The sequence below is a fragment of the Mytilus edulis genome, chromosome 13 (genome assembly GCF_963676685.1).
Source record: "Mytilus edulis chromosome 13, xbMytEdul2.2, whole genome shotgun sequence".
In the NCBI taxonomy this organism is placed as follows: Eukaryota; Metazoa; Mollusca; class Bivalvia; order Mytilida; family Mytilidae; genus Mytilus; species Mytilus edulis.
The window spans coordinates 70440604-70460862 of NC_092356.1; the positions used below are offsets into that span (position 1 = coordinate 70440604).

At 30.1% G+C, this 20259-nt stretch overlaps 1 protein-coding gene across 8 annotated transcripts in view; it reads left to right on the forward strand.

Annotated features, from left to right (window-relative positions):
* LOC139501511 (centrosomal protein of 104 kDa-like) overlaps positions 1–20259 on the forward strand; it is a 51234-nt gene that overhangs the window by 22098 nt on the left and 8877 nt on the right. For 3 of the 8 annotated variants that reach the window (XM_071290621.1, XM_071290626.1, XM_071290627.1), the window contains 16 exons: positions 70–135; positions 675–739; positions 1275–1384; positions 1942–2153; positions 2689–2846; positions 4696–4770; positions 5509–5555; positions 6407–6492; positions 7456–7623; positions 8034–8095; positions 8814–8886; positions 9799–9864; positions 10629–10753; positions 10966–11200; positions 12603–12698; positions 12879–12929. In XM_071290621.1, coding sequence (XP_071146722.1) covers positions 70–135; positions 675–739; positions 1275–1384; positions 1942–2153; positions 2689–2846; positions 4696–4770; positions 5509–5555; positions 6407–6492; positions 7456–7623; positions 8034–8095; positions 8814–8886; positions 9799–9864; positions 10629–10753; positions 10966–11200; positions 12603–12698; positions 12879–12929 — 1695 coding nt within the window. The remainder of the gene's footprint in view (positions 1–69; positions 136–674; positions 740–1274; positions 1385–1941; positions 2154–2688; positions 2847–4695; positions 4771–5508; positions 5556–6406; positions 6493–7455; positions 7624–8033; positions 8096–8813; positions 8887–9798; positions 9865–10628; positions 10754–10965; positions 11201–12602; positions 12699–12878; positions 12930–20259) is intronic. The other 5 variants (XR_011658588.1, XM_071290622.1, XR_011658589.1 and 2 more) reach the window with 3 other exon arrangements.

The window sequence follows — 20259 nt, forward strand, 5'->3', positions numbered from 1 at the left end:
ATTATAGCAATAAATGTGATAGGAGAAACATATTGAGTTTTAGGCCTTCAATATACTTGTACATTTCAGGTTGGAATTATAGCAATAAATGTGATAGGAGAAACACTGAAAGGACCAGCAGATTTTATGGACCCTGTAAGTATAGAATACAATTCAAAACTGTGATTTTATGGACCCTGTAAGTATAGAATACAATTCAGAACTGTGATTTTATGGACCCTGTAAGTATAGAATACAATTCAGAACTGTGATTTTATGGACCCTGTAAGTATAGAATACAATTCAGAACTGTGATTTCATTCATATGATTAGTTTTTGTCTCCCCTGCCATGAAAGTGGATGAAAGCAAGACCTAGGTATCCAAGACTCTGCCCCCTAGGTCATAATTCAGCAACTTTGAATCTTTGCAATGTTGCTGTCCATCAGATTGTCATTTGTTTTGGAATTTTCTGCAGACAGACGAGTCATATCTCTGATTTCTCATTGGATAAATATATATCCTGATTTATGTTTTTGATAAAATTAACTGTTCCTGATTGCAAAATTAAATCAAATCTAAATAGATTAAAGTTGTTAGTTTTAAATTTCATTGTTGAAATATTATTTTGACCCATGTAAAAAGGACACCTTTTTGTCTCATATTTAAATGTGATTTTTATATTTTATAATTGCAGGAATATTATCTTGACCCAGATAGAAAAGGACAACTTGATGATTTAGGATTAGATACGTACAATAAGTAAGTTATATATATAATTCAGCTAGATATATTTAGCCTACTCACAGTATTCTTTTTTGTTTTTTTCTAGAGGTGTGTCTGAGACGATGCTTTTATATATACTCCTATATATACTAATATGTGAAAACTGTTGTTTCGTATTTTTGTTTGTAACTATGTATACTGTATTGTTTATTATATTTGTAAAAGAATTATATTATAATGATATTATATTATGCTCCTTGTGAGCCCATTTTATGGAAATAAAGCATCTTCTTTTCTTCTTCTTCATCTATAATTGAGACTGCTGTCAATTCAAATTTTTATTTATTTAGAATATTTACAAGTCAAAAGGTAATACATTCAATAACATGACTTTACTCACATGATAAATTCTATTTGTATACAATATTTCTTGAAGTCACAGTTATTTCTGAGTTTGTCTAATAATACAAAAGATTTCAAAATAAGGTGATGTTGTATGGGAAAATAGTTCACCACAGACCTGAGAGGTTGTCTAGCCGTTGTTAATTGACTTTATTCTACTTTATTTTAGACCAGACTATATATCTCCATTAGATGACTTAGCATTTGACATGTACCAAGATCCAGAGATTGCTGGAATCATCAGAAAACTAGAGAAAAAGAAACAAGAAGCTGTTCTACGTAAGATTTAATTGTTCTGTAAACTGTAAATGCAGAAATTATTGTGTGCATTTATTATTGCAATTTTGTCATTTTAGACAAAAATGTGATTTTAATTTTTGTGATATTGAGAAAATTCTGTTCAATTTATATCAAAATTTTCAATTTGTGAGTTTAAGTTATTTCCATTATAAATAACCCTGTCACATTTTTTCACAATTATAAAAAAAATGCAACAATTTCTAAATTTACAGTATCACATTCTATGACAAGTCAAGTAAACAAATCTGAGGCCAATAAAAAAAAACCACAAAAAGACAAATTTAATTCTTTTTTGCTTAGGGATGAGCTGTATAATCACTAGATAAAGTTTGAAATTTTTGAAAATGCTAATTCTGTTTTGATGAAGAAGAAAAATCTATGGTTTTCATTTATTAAGAAATCAGATATTAACAATGTTAAGTATATTTAAATTCTATTGTAATAAAAAGATGTCTGTTAAATAGATATATGAATTCTAAAAAAAAAACCTATATTTGTGAATCTTTTAATAAAAGCCAATAAACATTTGATTATAGAAGAAAGATTTGATTATGCAAAGAGATTAAAGTCAGCAATAACAGAATTACAGAAGGTTGGAGAGAAGTTAGGGAAGTATGAAGTGGAGAAACGTCAGGCCGTGGAGAATGAAGATTACGACAAAGCTAAACTAAAGAAAGTACAGATGGATGAATATAGATTACAAGTGTACAGAGACTTAAACCTGGCTGATTTACTGGAAACTACTGGGGTAGGGAAGACATATCTCTGTGTCCACACTTTATTTAATTATATGTAGATTACAAGTGTATAGAGACTTAAACCTGGCTAATTTACTAGAAACTACTGGGGTAGGGAAGGCATATATCTGTGTCCACATTTTATTAAATTATTAAACTAAATTATTTGACATAGCACCTGAGATCACCCCTAGTTTTTGGTGGGGATCATGTTGCTTATTCTTTAGTTTTCTATGTTGTGTTATGTGTACTATTGTTTGTCTTTTTGTCTTTTTCATTTTTAGCCATGGAGTTGTCAGTTTATTTTCGATTTATGAGTTTGACTGTCCCTCTGGTATCTTTTGTCCCTCTTTTATTTGAAGATCACATATTGCCCATAGTTAAATCTTCAATGCTTACTCTCTTTTTCAATTTATTTGCAGCACATTTACAGTTGCACAGACAGAAAAATTAGTCTAAATTTGTATGAATTTAACTCGACTTAATCTTACAAATATCCTAAGGTAACAAATTATTTTAAATCTTAATTTCTATTAACTTTTTCAGTCTCGCCACCCCCAAGTTATAGATTTAGAGCCAATACGACAAGCCACACCTCCAAGATTACTGGAGTTGACCCCAAGGTCACCAATTCAAAGGTCACCTCCACGAACACCTCCTCCTAGGACACCGTATGATGAGCGACCTCTGCCTGCTTTGAAAAGGTATATACATGATTTACTAGAATAGCAAAAAATTTGTTTATGTCTTTTTACAAACTTTATTAGCTTTATACACAGAGAAAAGAGATACTAACATTTTTTAGAATAGACGACAGAAATTCTTCACTCTTTGTGTATACTGTATATTATAGTCAGTGCTTTTTTAATGATAAAACAGAAAATGAAGAGTTAAAGGACTGTTCCATAAGATCATAAATGTGACCTAGGATGGTAACTTTGAATTTACCACTATGTAATGGTGTGAAACACCACAATTAAATGTTTGCAGGTCTGTGAAATTTCTTCTTTGGGTGGGGGGGTTACTCTATTATCAAATGTATTTTGTCATGTGTATGGTTTAATGGAACAGCATTAAGAGAATTAGAAAAAACTATTAGGCAGTGCAACATACCAACCAACCACTACCAATAAAAGCAAGATTTATACGATATTACAAAAATACATAACTTCAGTGTAGATCTAAAATGGAATCAATCACAACATATAAACTGGTCACTTTCATGATAAAATCTTATTGAAGAATGGGTTAAATTGATAATCTCAGTCCGAATTTGTGTCAAACATTAATGTCTTATATTACAGATGGATAATTATTCATTACAATTTTAATAATTCATTTTTAATTTTCCCAACACATATCTAGTGTTAATAGCTTTAGTGAGAAATTATTATTTTTGGTTAATAAAGAAATATGAAAAAAGACTTTATCAGTTACATATTCTTTGGGTTAGAATAAAATAATTTCTTGTCATGCAATTCCCTAAATTTATGAACATGTTCTAACCAAAGTATCATGAAATGTAATTGATAATTTTTTTTAATTTGTAAGTTGCATATAATAGGGAAAAGCTGGGTTTATATATATTTATTGAGTTTCAAATATTTGTGCATACCTTTTAAAAAGCAAAAATGTTTTTAAAACATTGCACATTAAGACCAGGAAGATGCACAATGCACTATTTTATACTCACACCTATTAATAGAAATATTTTATGATAATAATTTATACTTTATTTATGACTACTAAAGATATTATCTCATGTAGTCACCAGAATTATATTACACCCAGTGCTTAACGGATATTTATCAAAAGAGTTTCTGGTTGATGTGAAAAATAAAGAAAATTTTTGAATGAATATTTTTCATTCTTTGATAGTTTAATATAGAGAAGAAAATCTTCGACATTTATTTTATTATAACATGATATCCTTATAGTAAATGTTATCAGACAGCCTTTCTATCACTAAGGTTTGAGACTTCTCACTTGCTTGTTTAAAGAGAAATCCAGAGCTTGATTATCTTGGTCTGTTATTATCCTTGTCTTTTTTAAGAGTTATCCTTCCCTTTCCCGTAAATTGCTTGTTTAAAGAGAAATCCAGAGCTTGATTATCTTGGTCTGTTATTATCCTTGTCTATGTTAAGAGTTATCCTTCCCTTTCCCGTAAAATTCTAAATTGATTAATTTTCAATAATTTTCAACCGGAATTTATTAGCAAAAAAGTGAAAATGATACAAGTGACTTATTTCTTAGTATGTTGGGGTATTTTTTGCATTTTATTTTACAAATAATATCTTGATACTGGATGTTAATGACACTTAAATGTAATTTAAAGAAATTATTTTTCACTTTTTCCTAAAATATAATAAATGTTTATGAATTTCTAAAAATTTATCGTTAACAGTACATAAGTATTAAGTGTAAGTTTCATTAGAAGTCCTTCACAAATATTTATTATAGATACAATACAAAAGTACTTAGAATGACCCTCCCCAGTACTTTTATGACACTTTTGCTTTCTAACTGTCACAGTAGATAGATTTTATACTTTAGTAAGGACACGCCTAGAGAATTACCATCAACACCACCTCCCAGGACGTCTTATGATGAGCGCCCTCTACCTGTCAAGTAAGTAAACTATTTTAACTTATTCTTATATCTCTATGTGTGCCATGAAAGATGTGATGGTTTCACTTCATCGGATACCAATTTTTGTGGGTTTTGTAATTATTAAGGGTGAACCACAAATTTGAATTTTCAGCAAATTTATGATTTTCCTTATATTTTGTCCTATATATGCAGACTTATATAAATCTAGGAAATTAAATATCCAAGATAATACAATATATTCCTTTAATACACACTGTAATGTTTGGTAGTTATTTTGTAAGTAATTCAGTGGAAATATCTCAGAAAACCTTGTTTTAGTGTGTTCTTGTCTTGTTTTGTTTAGTTTCAATAGGGCATATTAAGCAGACATTGACATAATGAGGTCATAAAAATAATCATGCACAATTTTTAAAAAAGAAGATTTATTACTTTGACCTTTCTTAAATTAGTAAAATTTATAATAGGATTTTGAAGATTTTTAAAACTTTACTTGATTCTGTGAAAGTTTGATTTGAACAGAAGTTATAGACAGTGTGTTAACATATACATACTTTTTATTTTCATTTTATTTTGCTTTTGGTTACTATCAGATTGATGTATTATTTTATATCTTTTTATTCATAGGCATTAACTATTTGTTGCAGTTCCTGTGAACTATCTGTCAACAAAATCAAATATTCAATCATATTGGGAATATATATATAAAATAATATTCTCTATTTCTTATTTTACTATAAATTTCCTTTTTTTTCACAGACCTCCTGCTGTTCCTGATGAAGAGCCTGAACCAGCAGAAACTGCAGGTCAGTATGTAGGACAAACAAAATATTGTTACTTTGAGTTTTCCCCCTCTAGATATGACTGATCTCAGTTGAATCCAAGATATAAAGAATCTAACAACGATTGGTTACTATTGATTATGTATTCCTTTATTTGATGAAAAGATGTCTTTTAAAAACACATCTTTTTCTGTATTTTTGTATAGAATTTGAATGTTAAATGGCAGAAAAAAAGAGTCATAATCTACTAAGATTACTTAAATACAAGACTTTACAATCCCAGAGATACTCTGAAAAGACCTTTTATGATATCTGAATCAGTCAAAGACTTGAAATATTGTTAATGAAGTTTACTACATTTTCTAAAATATCTCATTTTTGTTTGGTATAATTTATTATGATGTAAGTTGTTGCACAGAAGGCTGAATCAGTCCCTTTGTCACCAAGGAGCTTTCATACATGTAGAATTTTCTATATTTTTTCAGTGTAAATGATTAATGAACCAGAACTATTGACTTTAACTATCAGTCCCTTTACCTCCAAGGAGATTTCATTCATTGTAAATTTTGTATTTTTTCAGTGGGTATAATTGGTGAACCTGAACCATTGACATCCAAGTATCAGTGCCTTTATCTCCAAGGAGATTACATTCATGTATAATTTTGTGTATATTTTCACTTTGGAATAACTGGTGAACCTGAACCTTTGACATTTAAGTATCCGTCCCTTTGCCTCCAAGGAGATTACATTCACGTATAATTTTGTGTATATTTTCAGTGGGAATAACTGGTGAATCTGAACTATTGACAGCTAAGAATCAGTCCCTTTACCTCCAAGGAGATTACATTCATGTATAATTTTGTGTATATTTTCAGTTGGAATAACTGGTGAACCTGAACCATTGACAGAGAAAGATCTGAGAGAAGCATCAGCAGCCATTGATGTATTTGGTGAACAACTGGTATGTGTGTGATTATCTCCCCTAACCTGTAGCTTTTTTTCATTATGTGATTATCTCCCTTATTTTCCATGTTTTATCTACAGTCGATGCATTAATTTTTGTGGAATATTTATTTTCATGAACTTCATATGAACATGTAACATATGATTTTTAAGTATTCAGCAAAATACATATTTTTCTAAAGGCTTGTGTGTTACAATTTGTAAACCCTTTCCTCCATAATGCGCCTTTTGACGCCACCCCCTTTACTCTATAATGACGCCTTTTGATGCCTGTGTAGTGCCTCAGTTGAAATGTCTTATCTGCAAAAAAACTTAATCAGACTTAATAAAATTTGTATTGAATATAAAAAGGATATTCATGAGAGTCTATGACTGGAATTTCATTGATGAAATATGCATTTTCGCATTGCATTGATACTTGAAACCTGATGATTTTTTTTTGTTAAAAAAATCCTATGCGAATCAAGTATTTAAACAAAAAGTATTCATGGAGGAAAGGGTTAATTTAAATAAGTGTCCACGAAAGGTCTGGTTTTTTTTAAATCAACAAAATTTGGTACCCACAAAAAAACATGAACCCAAAGTTATTCTACAGGTCTTAACTGTTACTCAGTGAAATGTATAGCGACATATCTACCAATAGTTTGTTAGCACCAGTGAAACAGTACTGTGTCAATTAATTAACATAAATAGCAAGTTTTATTGTAAAATGCATGTCAGGAATGCACCTGAATATGAACAGCTTGAAGGTAGTTATTTACAATATGTTAAGTCAATGACTACTTTTCAGAAAATCTGTAAGAAAAAGATTAGAGCAGATTCTGTAAGTAAGGGGGGGAAATGTTAATATTTACAAACAATCAAGTGTAAAATTGTCTTCTTACAAAAATTTTCATGATATAAGCATTAGAAGTGGATTAAGGAAAATTGTATTGTTAATTTTTTTTTGTTTTGTTTAAAGGTGTCCAAAGCTTACAGTAAAACTTGGTCATATAGAGAAGATGCCTTATTAGCTGTTTATAAACAGATGCAGGATCTCCCGGCCACGGCACCAAAAGATGAAGCTAAGTCCATGATGAGAGCATCTATATTCCTTGTCAAAAAAGCAATAGATGATAAAGTTTATGCAGTATGTTACTTGTTTATAATACAATTTGTATAACTCATATAGTCCTTTTTCAAATGAACAGTAGATGATGAGTATACATCACAAGACTCAAAGTTGGTGTGTTTCTTTTAATCTGTTAAAGACTACAGAAATATTTTATTGCACAATTTAAAGAAATGAACTTTATAGGGATAGATCTTAATAAATACAAAGAATTGTTAATATTGATAAATGAACAATGTCTGTTATGAATTTACATGTCATACTTCCATCACACAAGTGTTTATTTAAATACTTTCATTTTATTCACAATTTATAAATGGACCGTAAAAGATGACAAGTTTGCAAAATGATTAAATGAATATTATATTTTTCTTGTTGAATTTCATTGTTTATAAGATAATTTAAGCTTACATTTTCTTTCCTTTCAGGTGTTCAAGGCAGGTCTACACTTGTTGAAAATGATTTTAACAGAATATGTACCTAAACACAAGTAAGTTGGTTAATAGAAACTGTATACCGGCACACATCCAACACATTCGTCAGTCATTAACTTTTTTGCATCTGTTCCAATTATTTTGTAAGAGGCCTTTAAGTCTAATGTATGTCCAGTCAAACTTAACCTGTCTTTCTTAAAGTTTTAGTCATTCCACCTGATGTAGTAAGATTCCATGAATTTGAGAAGGTTTTAGAGTTTCAGTCTGTGTTATAACATAAAGACAAGGTTTTTCCCATAATTTTTTTAATCTCTTGAATTTGATATTATGAAAGCCAATCATAACCAATGGGAACAATTGGTTTTTCTTTGTCAAAATTATTTACTTGTAATCAAGTTATACATGGTAAAAAAAAAAAAATATAGATCAATGTCTGGTTCTAGTTTTCCTGTCAGATGTCTTTAAACCAATTGAATGCTAACAGTGACTGATATGGTTATATGGTATTTAATTGGGGCTTGTTTTTACAGTTATAACCCCATAATTTCCTTTCAAGACTGGAAAAGTGTGCAGTAGGGACGGTGTTCTAGCCAAAACATCATTCAAACCTGAAAAAAAGTATTAATTGAATGAAAGATTTCATAAGAGTTCTTGTAAGACATTGAAAAAAGACAAAACAAGAAAAATTATCTTTGAAAGTATGTTTGAAGCTTATATAATCTTGAACATCAACTGAAGGTTCAGTTATGAATTTTATGCTATTTTATGTTACAGAATACAGAAACAAGATACAGTTTGGGCTGTGGAGAGATCTATGCAAAACTTACTTCATAAATCTGGTGATACAGTAAGTAATTATCATATACAGAGTTATCTCCCCTCACATACAGTAAGTACTTATTTTCCCTTAGTTCTAACCTATACAGTAGTTATCTCCCCTTAGTTCTAACCAATACAATTGTATCTCCCCTCACATACAGTAAGTACTTATCATCCGTTAGTTCTTAAACTATACAAAAATTATGCCTCCTCACATATAGTAAGTAATTATCTCCCCTTAGTTTTTACCTAAACTAGTTATTTCCCCTCACATACAGTAAGTACTTATCTTTCCTTAGTTCTAACCTATACAGTAATTATCTCCCCTCACATATAGTTAGTAATTACCGCCTCTCACCTATAGTTAGTAATTATCTCCCCTTAGTTCTAACCTATACAGTAGTTATCTCCCCTCACATGTAGTTAGTAATTATCTCCTCTAACATATAGTTAGTAATTTTCTCCCCTTAGTTCTAATTCTAACCTGTACAATTGTTATCTCCCCTCACATACAGTACGTAATTTTTTTCCCTTAGTTGCAGAGGGTTTAATGTTTTTGACCTGTCCGTCTGTCTGTCTGTCTGTCTGTCTTTCACTCCGTCAGTTCTGTTCTTGTCATCCCAACTCCTCTGAAACCACGCAACAGAATTTCATGAAACTTTGTACATAATAAGGACATACTATGTAGATGTGCATATTGATAGGATTTGTAAAAGTAAGCCATTGTAGGTCAGAGTAAGGTTTTCTACAATGAGCCTTGGCTCACACCAAACAGCAAGCTATTAAGGGCCCCCAAAATAGTCTATTTTAGCAATCAACAAAAGTTTTAAAAGACAATACAAATTCTAGCATCTATAACTGGAACCCTTTTTTGACAATGGTACCTTTTCTTTGAATATAAGTTCCATAAGATAACATTCACGATCTTTTCCTATTTCAGGCTGTGAGAAATAGAGATGACGCCAAGAATTTCGTTTTAGAAATGGCAAGATATCCTGAAGTAAAGGTTAGTTTTAAAAAGTAGGAAATAATAGTCTGAGGTTTGTTAGATAAGATTATGTAATTTTTTAGTAATCAGCACACTTTCAGCAGACACATTGGTTCATGAAACGGCACGTCCATGACACATGTAATCACTGTAGCATGTATTAAATGTACAATTGAGTATTAACATTGTTTTAATTTGATAATTTATATTTTAAACCTGACAAACACGTCCATTATATATACAAAACAATAAAAACCATATCACAGGACTTAACGTAACAAATCACTTTCCTAAGCAGCAGAATAAATACTATTATTTGGCAATAGAAGTGATTTCATATAAACTAATGGTCCTGCTAATTGCTTGAGAGATATGACTGCTAAATGGAGGTAAAATTTACAATAGTTGAAGGTGTCCTGTGATTTCAAGTAACTGCAGGTAATTCTTCATACAATAATGAAAGCTCCTTGGAGGCAAAGGGACTGATTCACCCGTCTGTGCTATAAAATATCATCAAAAGAATATCATCTCACAAAACAATATATTTATAAGATTGAGAAACCGTGCTAAAGGGTTAGGTTTAATTCAGCTGCTCTGGAAAGATAAAAAATGATAAACAGTAGAAAGAGATATTCACTTTCATCCATTTTAGTATTAGTTTTTTGGCTTTTAAAATTGACGTTATGCAAGAACATAAAAGACCATTTTTTTGTTTTAAATAGTTTTTGTCCAAAATTTAAAAAAAACCACCAAATATATGTATGCTATTTTAATTTTTTAAGCCAACAAACTGTGTTCCCCATGAAGCTGTGAAACCTATGAAGAATAGTGTGGCACCAAGACTGGGACAGAGTCGATGTGAAATTGTAGAAATGTTATACAAAGACTTAGGAATAAAAACAAATAGGTATGTAAAACACTAGGACAGAGTTGATGTGAATTGTTGTCAAAATGTTATTCAAAGAATTAAGGGGTAAAGGCAAATAGGGGTGGATAATATACAAACTGCAAAGTCACTACTACTCAAAATGTAAAATCATACAAATTCAAGTCTAAATTGTGGAACTGTTTTGGATTATACTTTTTTCACCCCCAATTCTTTCATATTTTTGTTTGCAGTGGTTTAAACATCGATAATATGATGCAGTTCTGTGTGGCAGCTTTAAGTCATCATGCAGGAGAAGTAAGAGACGGGTCAGAACGTATCATTAAAGCCCTATACAAAGAGGACCGACAGGCTGTGAAGGATTATCTACCAGCAGACGATGATAAAACAAGGAAGATAACTCTGTATAGACAGCTGTTTGAGTACTTTGATAAAGTTGATGGGAAGCCAAGTAAAGCTGATGTCAGGGTTTGTTTCATTCTTTCTGTATTAAGGAAGCTTGCTTGTCAAGTTTTGAATTTTAGTCAGACTTTCGGAATCCTCTGGTTTTAACCATTTGAATGCCTTAACAAATTTTGCCCGGTGACCCCCATTTTTCTTTTTATAATTCTTTAACATGTATAATGATAAGCTGTCTGTTAAAATCTTATAAAATTTTAATTATTTTTTAATAGTTTTTGAAGACTTGAACGTCTCAATGATAAAGTTATGAAAAGTAAAGAGAGAACATTTTCCCACCAAAATTTCAATAGCTAATATCTCGAGAACCAGTATGGTGACCTATATATTTTTGCTCTTTTGATTCCTTTATCAATCCCCTATCAATATATATGCTTGTGTTTTGAAAAGTTAATTACAATGAAACTGAAAAGCCAACTCCCTTTAACCCTTTCCTCCATAATGATGCCTTTTGACGCCACCCCCTTTACTCCATAATGACGCCTTTTGACGCCTGTATAGTACCTCAGTTGAAACGCTATGTCTCCAAAATGTCTGCATCAGACTTAAAAAAAATTGTATCCAATATGAAAAGGAGATTCATGAGAATATCTGACTTGAATTTCATTGATGAAATATTAGTTTTCACAATGCATTAACACTTTAAACCTGATGATTTTTTTACTGAAAAAAATCCTATGCGAATCAAGTATTTAAAAAAAAAATATCCATGGAGTAAAGGGTTAAAGAGGTATAAGGGAATATGTCATTGAGACAGTAAACCAACAACACTATCTAAACCTCTATCGTTCCATTACAATGATCTTTTAACCGGTAGGGGAATATGTATTGTCATACAATACTCACAGAATGCTTGTTCTTTCTGAATTAAAAGAGATATAATCTTAGGGAATACTTCATGTAACCAATAACATAGTCACTATGTATGATTGCCATGTGTTTAGGTCACTACCCAGAGGCCTTCAACAAAGAGTAAAAAATCTATACAGTATAATTAAATGTTTAAGACACCAATACTAAAATGTTAAACAATTCATGAGAGAAAACCAGATTAACCCTATGACCTCCTGCACTCTAAGCGTTGCTACCACAAAGGAGGTTGACAAATGACAAGGATACAGTCCACAAAACTACACAGGAAACAATCCAACATTTGAATACTGTGGATTCATTTATTTTTTCGGGGGTACCAATTTTCGTTGATTTAAGAAAATTTTCATTTTCGTGGATATTTGATTTATTGGCTTTGCCAAAGTCTGCATACTTTCCTATATATAATTTGAAATTCGTTGTACATTGGTGACCATGAAATCCATAAAAATTGGTATCCAACAAATAATAATGAATCCACACTATGTCATGACAAGTTATACATGTTTACATACTTAAATGATGTATTTTTATTGTATAGAAAAAAAGGTCAGATGAAGAAACAAAGAAACAAGCTGAGATAGAGGCTCTTCAGAAACAGTTACAGTCGCTGAAAGATATGGCATCGGGAAAACAGGTAACATATTAAACTTAAGAGGCAATTAATTTTATAATTTAATTATGTGAAGAAGGAGATATTTATGGTGTTACTGATTTATATTTCTGAATTAAAGATTTAAGGAAAATAATTGATTGAATAAAAATTTGAATCATAACATGTAAATAATTTTAAATTATTATTTAATGCGGCTTCCAGGATGCTAAAACTAATCAATCAAAGCCAAGCAAAAAACCAGTTGCTAAGAAGGTTAGAGTTAGACAATGGCTACCATTAGACTGCTTTCTGTAGTGTGGTTTTTGTCTTAACACAATAGGACGCTTGCTTTGTGACCATTACATGCTCTCAAAGTATTGTTTGTCGGCTAGAAATTTTCATATTTTATTTTTATCCAATGAACAACAAAAATTTAAGTACATTTGTGTCATTTGGTCTCTTGTGGAGAGTTGTCTCATTGGCAATCATACCACATCTTATCTTTTATATTTATGAAAAATGATACCACAATATTTCCTAAATTTGACCCTGTAGTATGATGGAAAACTTTATAAAACAATAGTTTATTAATAAATAAATTTGTAAGTTTTATCAATTTTTGTCTGTGTGCTAAATTTTGTCATCTACAAAACAATCACCTAGCCATTACTGGTATAATTAAATAAGATTTCTGACTGTGTGTAACACTGCAGATAGATAAATAGATCACTCTCTCATTAGAAATTGTGGTATTTATTGAAGCACATAGATCTACACAGGAATGTCAATAAATTGTTGTTCTCACAGTAGATTAGGTAGATACTTTTACACAGTTTGAGAAATTCTTTCTGAATATTTATGTTATATTACAACAAATTGATTTTAAGCTCACCTGACTCAAAAGGTGAAGTGAGCTATTTTCATCATTGTTTTCATTATCATCTTTTGTCTTTATCTAAACTTTTACAAAAATTTTCTGTTTTGAAACTACTCAGTCAATTGGGAATCAAACTTTACCAAGGTCATCATGAGATTGAGATATTGGAAAATAAGGTTTGATGATCCAATCTGTCATCAACATGGCAGACATCACCAAAAATTAGGTTGACGATCCAATCTGTCATCAACATGGCAGACATCGCCAAATATTAGGTTTAACAATCCATCTGTCATCAACAATGCAGACATTGCCAAAAATTTGGTTTGATGATCCAATCAGTCATCAACATGGCAGACATCGCCAAAAAAAAGAATATATTAGTAAAATACAAGTGTTGTCAATTATCTCAAAAAATTATAGATAGAGACAGTCTAACATTGTCAGTAATGTTCAGAATTTAGAAAAACTCTCTTCTGTTCACTGCAGGGGTGTGGAAATGCTATGCCCAACTCGACCGACTCGTACATTTGAACAACCGGACAAGTAATTATTTTTGTCATTTATAACTTCCAATTTACAACATAATATACACAAATATAATAGCAATATATAATATATAAATCTATAGATATTATCTAATCAATACATCTTTCTATTAGGAAGCAATTTTTTTTTTTTTTTTTAAATATACAAATATAAGATAAAGAGTAAAGCAGTTTGAACACCGGAGAGAGAGAGATAGAAAGAGAAAGAGAGTGAGAGAGAATAGTGTGGTGAGTTTTCAATATAATTCATCTAGAAATTGAATTCTATTTTAGTATAGTAAATACAGCATTTTCATTTATAACATGTATATACATTTTTGTACTTAACTAAGCATGCTAAGTAATATATCAAAAGCATTCCATTCTCTGAGAAACTGATGTTCACATTTGTTTTTCATAGCAATATTTTTGTCCATCGCATACACATATTTTATCTTTTCTTTTACTGAGTTTATTGTCAGTTTTTTTTTAAAACATCTGGAATTATAAATATATTGCTTTATGGTAAGAAAAAGAGTATTTTCTGCATTGCCTTTTGATATTTTTTCAGTGTTACCAAACAAAAAAACTTCTTTTGTAAAAAGTACACTAATTCCATTGGTTAGAAACCAATTTTCAATCTGTTCTAATAATAATTGTGTATGTTCACATTCCCAAAATAAATGTTCTAATGTTTCAATTTCTCTATTACAAAATGTACAATATGGATTTTCATAAATCTTAATTTTATGAAGAAATTTGTTTGTAGCTAAGATTCGATGATTGAATCTATACTGTAGCCACTGTAACTTAGTATTATTTGTGACAACAAATGGCAGTTTATAAATTTTTTTCCAATGATTTTGATCAAAGCCAAAAATTTCAGTCCATCTTAACTGACTAGTGGGAACACTTCCATTTTTATTCAAAACAATATACATATCTTTAGATCCTTTTGAACTTTTAACAAGTCTTTTAATAGCAGATGGAATTAAAGGTAGTTCTAATTTGTGATTTTTTCCCACAAATGATTTTGATGCTTGATGTATAGCAGATATAATACTATTATATTTCATGAAATTCACATTTATCTGATACATTTCTTCTATCTTTTGATGAGAGAAAAAGGTCCCATCTTCATTTACAATATCATTTATAAATCTTATACCATTTTCAAACCAATCTTTATAAAAAATAGGTTTATTTGCTACCTTTATATTATTGTTAAGCCAGATTGGACTAGCAAGAAAGCATTCCCAACTGTCATATTCATCTTTTTCTCTAAGAAGTTGCCATGCTTTCAGAACATCTTGCCAAAATTTATTTTTGATATGTTGCTGTAATTTTTGGATATAAACACTTCCACAACCATAAAATTTATCAAGTTCTACATGAACATTTGACAAAAAAACATTCTGCCATTTGTTGTCTGTTTTAAATAATCTCCTTATCCATGTACACTTCAGTGCTAAAATAAATGCACTAAGATTTATCATTTTGAGTCCACCATCTTCAATATCATTTTGTAAAACATCTCTCTTAATTCTATCAATTGGTGAACTCCATATAAAATTGTACATAAGTTGAATAACATTTTTTAAAATATCATCACTTGGATTTGGTAAGGATATAAACAAATGATTTAAAATAGGCAATATCAATGTCTTTACTACAGTAATTCTACCAATAACAGTAAGATTTCGTTTTGACCATTGTCTTATTACACATTTAATTTGTACAATTTTTTCATCATAATTAATTTTTACAATTCTATCAAGATTAACATCAAAGCTTATACCTAGTACCTTAAAACATGTTTCTCCCCATGTAAGGTTTCTATTTTGGCATAATACCTCATTACTATACTTTTTATTTCCTATCCAAATAACTTGTGTTTTAGAAAAATTAATATTTAAACCAGATATATTTCCAAACCAATCTAATTCATTTAATGCTTCATTCAAAGATTCTTCTTTACCATCTAAAATAAGAGATGTGTCATCAGCAAATTGTGAAAGTTTGTGCTCAACCTGCGTAATTGTAATACCATTTATCTTATCATTATTTCGTATTTTTAATGCTAATATCTCAGCACAGAGAATAAAAATATAAGGCGACAAGGGATCACCTTGTCTACAGCCTCGTTCTATAGAAAAAAATTCTGATAGATGTCCTCCCTGGTTTACAGCTGATTTGATATTGTTATAAAAAACTTTAACCCAATTAATTATTGATTCTCCAAAATTGAACAACTTCAAGACACTGGTTAAAAATTCCCAAGAAATCGAATCAAATGCCTTTTCGAAATCAATGAGCAGCAAAAGTCCTGGAATATCTTTTTCCTCAGTAAATTGCATAATATCATAAATTAAACGAAGATTTTCTCCAATATATCTCCCACTAATAAATCCAGTTTGATCGAAATCTATCAGTTTATCTAAAACTGTTTTAAAGCGTTTTGCTATAACTCCAGAGCCAATTTTATATACTGTATTTAATAAAGATATAGGTCGCCAATTTTTTAAGAAATGTCTAGGCTTATTTCCCTTTGGCAGGCATGTAATAATTCCTTGTTTTTGCGTAACAGATAGTTCACCAATCTCAGTACTGTAGTTCAAGGAGTTTACAACAAAAATTTTCAAATCTTTCCAAAAAAATTTAAAGAACTCTGTGGAGAAACCATCAGATCCTGGTGTTTTATTATTTTTCATATTTTTCAATATCAAACCAGCTTCTTCAATTGTTATTTCACCTTCAAGATTTTTTTTCTCATCATCAGTTAGTTTTTTAAATTTTATATCTTTCAATCCTTCTTTAAGTTTACTGAATTTATCTCCCTTTGACTTGTCTTTATTCTTGTACAAATTTTCATAAAAAGATTTTACTTCTTTTAAAATATCTTTTTGTTTTGAAATTACATCTCCATTTTCTTTTTCTACTTTTGGTATTATCTTATTTGTAAAATTTTTTGATTCTAGCCCACAAAAATAGCTAGTAGGCTTTTCACCCTCTTCTACCCATTGTATTCTTGATCGAATTATCTTCCCTTTAATTTTTTCTTTTCTTATATTTTCTAATTCACATTTTTTATTTTCCAAAATCTGTATTGAACCTTCATCTACCTTTTCTTCCAAAATAAGAATTTCATTTCTAAGATCTTTCTCTTGTTTTTCTTTTACCTTTTTCTTATAGCTTGAATAAGATATAGTTTTACCTCTAATTTCCATCAACATTGTCTCAAGAAATAAGTGACTATTAATATTAAAATGGAGATCTTCATTATTCATGTCTTCAATTCTATCTATATCATAAATTACATATTGTTTTTTGACTTCTACTATTTTTTCTTTAACAATCTTTATATATTCTGGATCATACAATAATGAATTATTAAATTTCCACAATCCTCTACCTCGATCAAAAGGATTAAATTCTAGATTTAATACAACCATAGAATGATCAGAGCGATAGCTAGGTTCGATATTACAATTTTTCAAACAACATAGTAAATCTTCAGATAAAAGAAAAAAATCTAGCCTTGCTTGTTTAAAGGGGGTTCTTTTTCTCCATGTGAAACGCTTCAAATCTGGGTAAAGTTCACGGAAAGGGTCAATGAGACACCTTTCCTGAATGATTTCTAAAACTTTCTCCCGAGCATTTGGGTTATTTACATGTAAATAATTATAATAGTCTATATCAGGGTTGAGAACAAGATTAAAATCACCACATATCATATAGCTATCATTACCAAAATCATCTATAATTGACATAATTTGATCATAAAAAATAGGAGTATCTATATTTGGTCCATAAATAGTTACAAATGTAAAATGTAAAGTATCAACAACTAAGTCTAATACTAAATAATTACCACCAACATCTTTTTTTTCTTTTAGGACCTTAAACTCAAAGTTGTTATTAAACATAACTGCTACACCTCTTGAATTTGAGCTATAAGATGAAAAATAGCTATCATATCCCCACATAGCTCTTATATTATTTTCATTTTCACATAAGAAATGAGTATCTTGTAAACAGTAAATATTGTAATTCTTTGTTCTTAAATAGTTAAAAACATCTCTTCTTTTAACACTATCTCCTAAACCTTGACAATTAACAGTTAATACCTTCAGGGCACACATGATATGATGTCAGTAAATACACTAGCACATAATATGACCTTAAAAAAATCTAACAGTAATATCTGATTATTCTCAATGTGTGTAAAAATACTAAAGAAAAACATTTCACCAACATAAAGATGCATAAAAATGATAAACAGGATAACTCACCATAAACTAAACCAAAACAAAATGTAATGGAATGGTATTGCAGAAATGCAATAATTAACAAAAAGAATAAAGGACTGGAAAGAAAAAGAAAGAGATAAAAACAAGAATTTAGCATCAAAATGGCAGACATTTTTGATTGAATTAATGTCCCAAAAAAAAATTCTAGTTTTTTGCAGTATAATTGTTATTTCAATTTTATATATCCTGTATATGATTTATCAGTTATGACATAGTCAACTATTTTACAAAGTGGAGACAACTTTTATAGTATTAAGATTTGTCCCATGAAAATAAGAATAGCACTTTTAACATGTTTAAAAAATAAATCAAAGTTCATCAAGACATAATGTACATGTAACAATGAGAGTCAAGTACTAAGTTAACTACTTATTTCCTTTGTCTCAATCTAAGAAAAATGTCATCAAATATATTGAACTTCAGCTGTAGACCATCAGATATCCTTCCATATACACCACAGTTGAAGTACCATACGTCGCTGAACCATTCAGTCTCATTTAGTCTTTTCATCAGTTCAATGTTCCTTTTGGAAATGTCATCATAAAATCTTACATGGTCTTGTAAATTCTTCTTTTCTCGCATCACTCTTCGTTTGACATCACTACTAAATAGTCTCACAATAAGAGGTTTTGGTCCTAATTTGTCAGATGGAATTCTATGGATGGCGACAACATCTCTTTCCTCAAGTTCAACATTCATGTCCCTTTTCACTTTACTAATAAAGTCCGCACGCAGATCTTGTCGCTCTCGCCATGGAAAGTTTATAACTCTTCTAAAATCTGTCATCAACATGGCAGACATCGCCAAATATTAGGTTTAACAATCCATCTGTCATCAACAATGCAGACATTGCCAAAAATTTGGTTTGATGATCCAATCAGTCATCAACATGGCAGACATCGCCAAAAAAAAGAATATATTAGTAAAATACAAGTGTTGTCAATTATCTCAAAAAATTATAGATAGAGACAGTCTAACATTGTCAGTAATGTTCAGAATTTAGAAAAACTCTCTTCTGTTCACTGCAGGGGTGTGGAAATGCTATGCCCAACTCGACCGACTCGTACATTTGAACAACCGGACAAGTAATTATTTTTGTCTAGGTTGCCCGTGGACAAGTACAAAAATATACAAGACAAAGTTCAAATCCAACAAAAACATTAAATTAATTTCAAAAGGTATAAAGATGTTTAATTTATGTAAAAGAAACCAATGTTCAGCAAGTAAAAACATCAATGTTCATGACGATAAATGTTATATGATACCGGAAATAGATCAATTACCATAATAAATAAAAAAAGGTATGGGAACCTGAGTCGCGTAACATTGCATTGGCTTTGTCCATTGACCAGGGATCGTCGATTAGGTTTTATCCATCATTTACCGGAAGGGTCATTTATTTAAATTTTGTATCGAGATTCAGATTGATAAATAATTACTCAAATTCTCATATTTTATTAATGACAACGTAAAACATTTTTCCGAACTATCAAAAGTATAAAATAAACCATTGACAGGACATGGTCTCAATAAGATGTAGCTTCGTTTCATGTGAAATTTAGCCAAGACGCCATCTAATTAACTATCAAGTTGGCCTTCTATGATGTAAACATAAACACAGATATAAATAGATTAAGCAATCCGTGCAATTGCATTTTTACAGGTCTTATAAATTTTGTATTTAGACAATATACGTATAATGTCTTGACATATGAAATTTATTTGTATGAGGCTTAGAAACGGGGGAAATGCGAGGTTTTACCGAGCATTTCCTCGTTTCGTGCTGAATACAAATAAATTTCATATTTTAAGACACTATACGTATATTGTTTTTATACTGAAATCGATAAAAAATGAAACAAATAATAAAAATATGTAACAAGTATTGT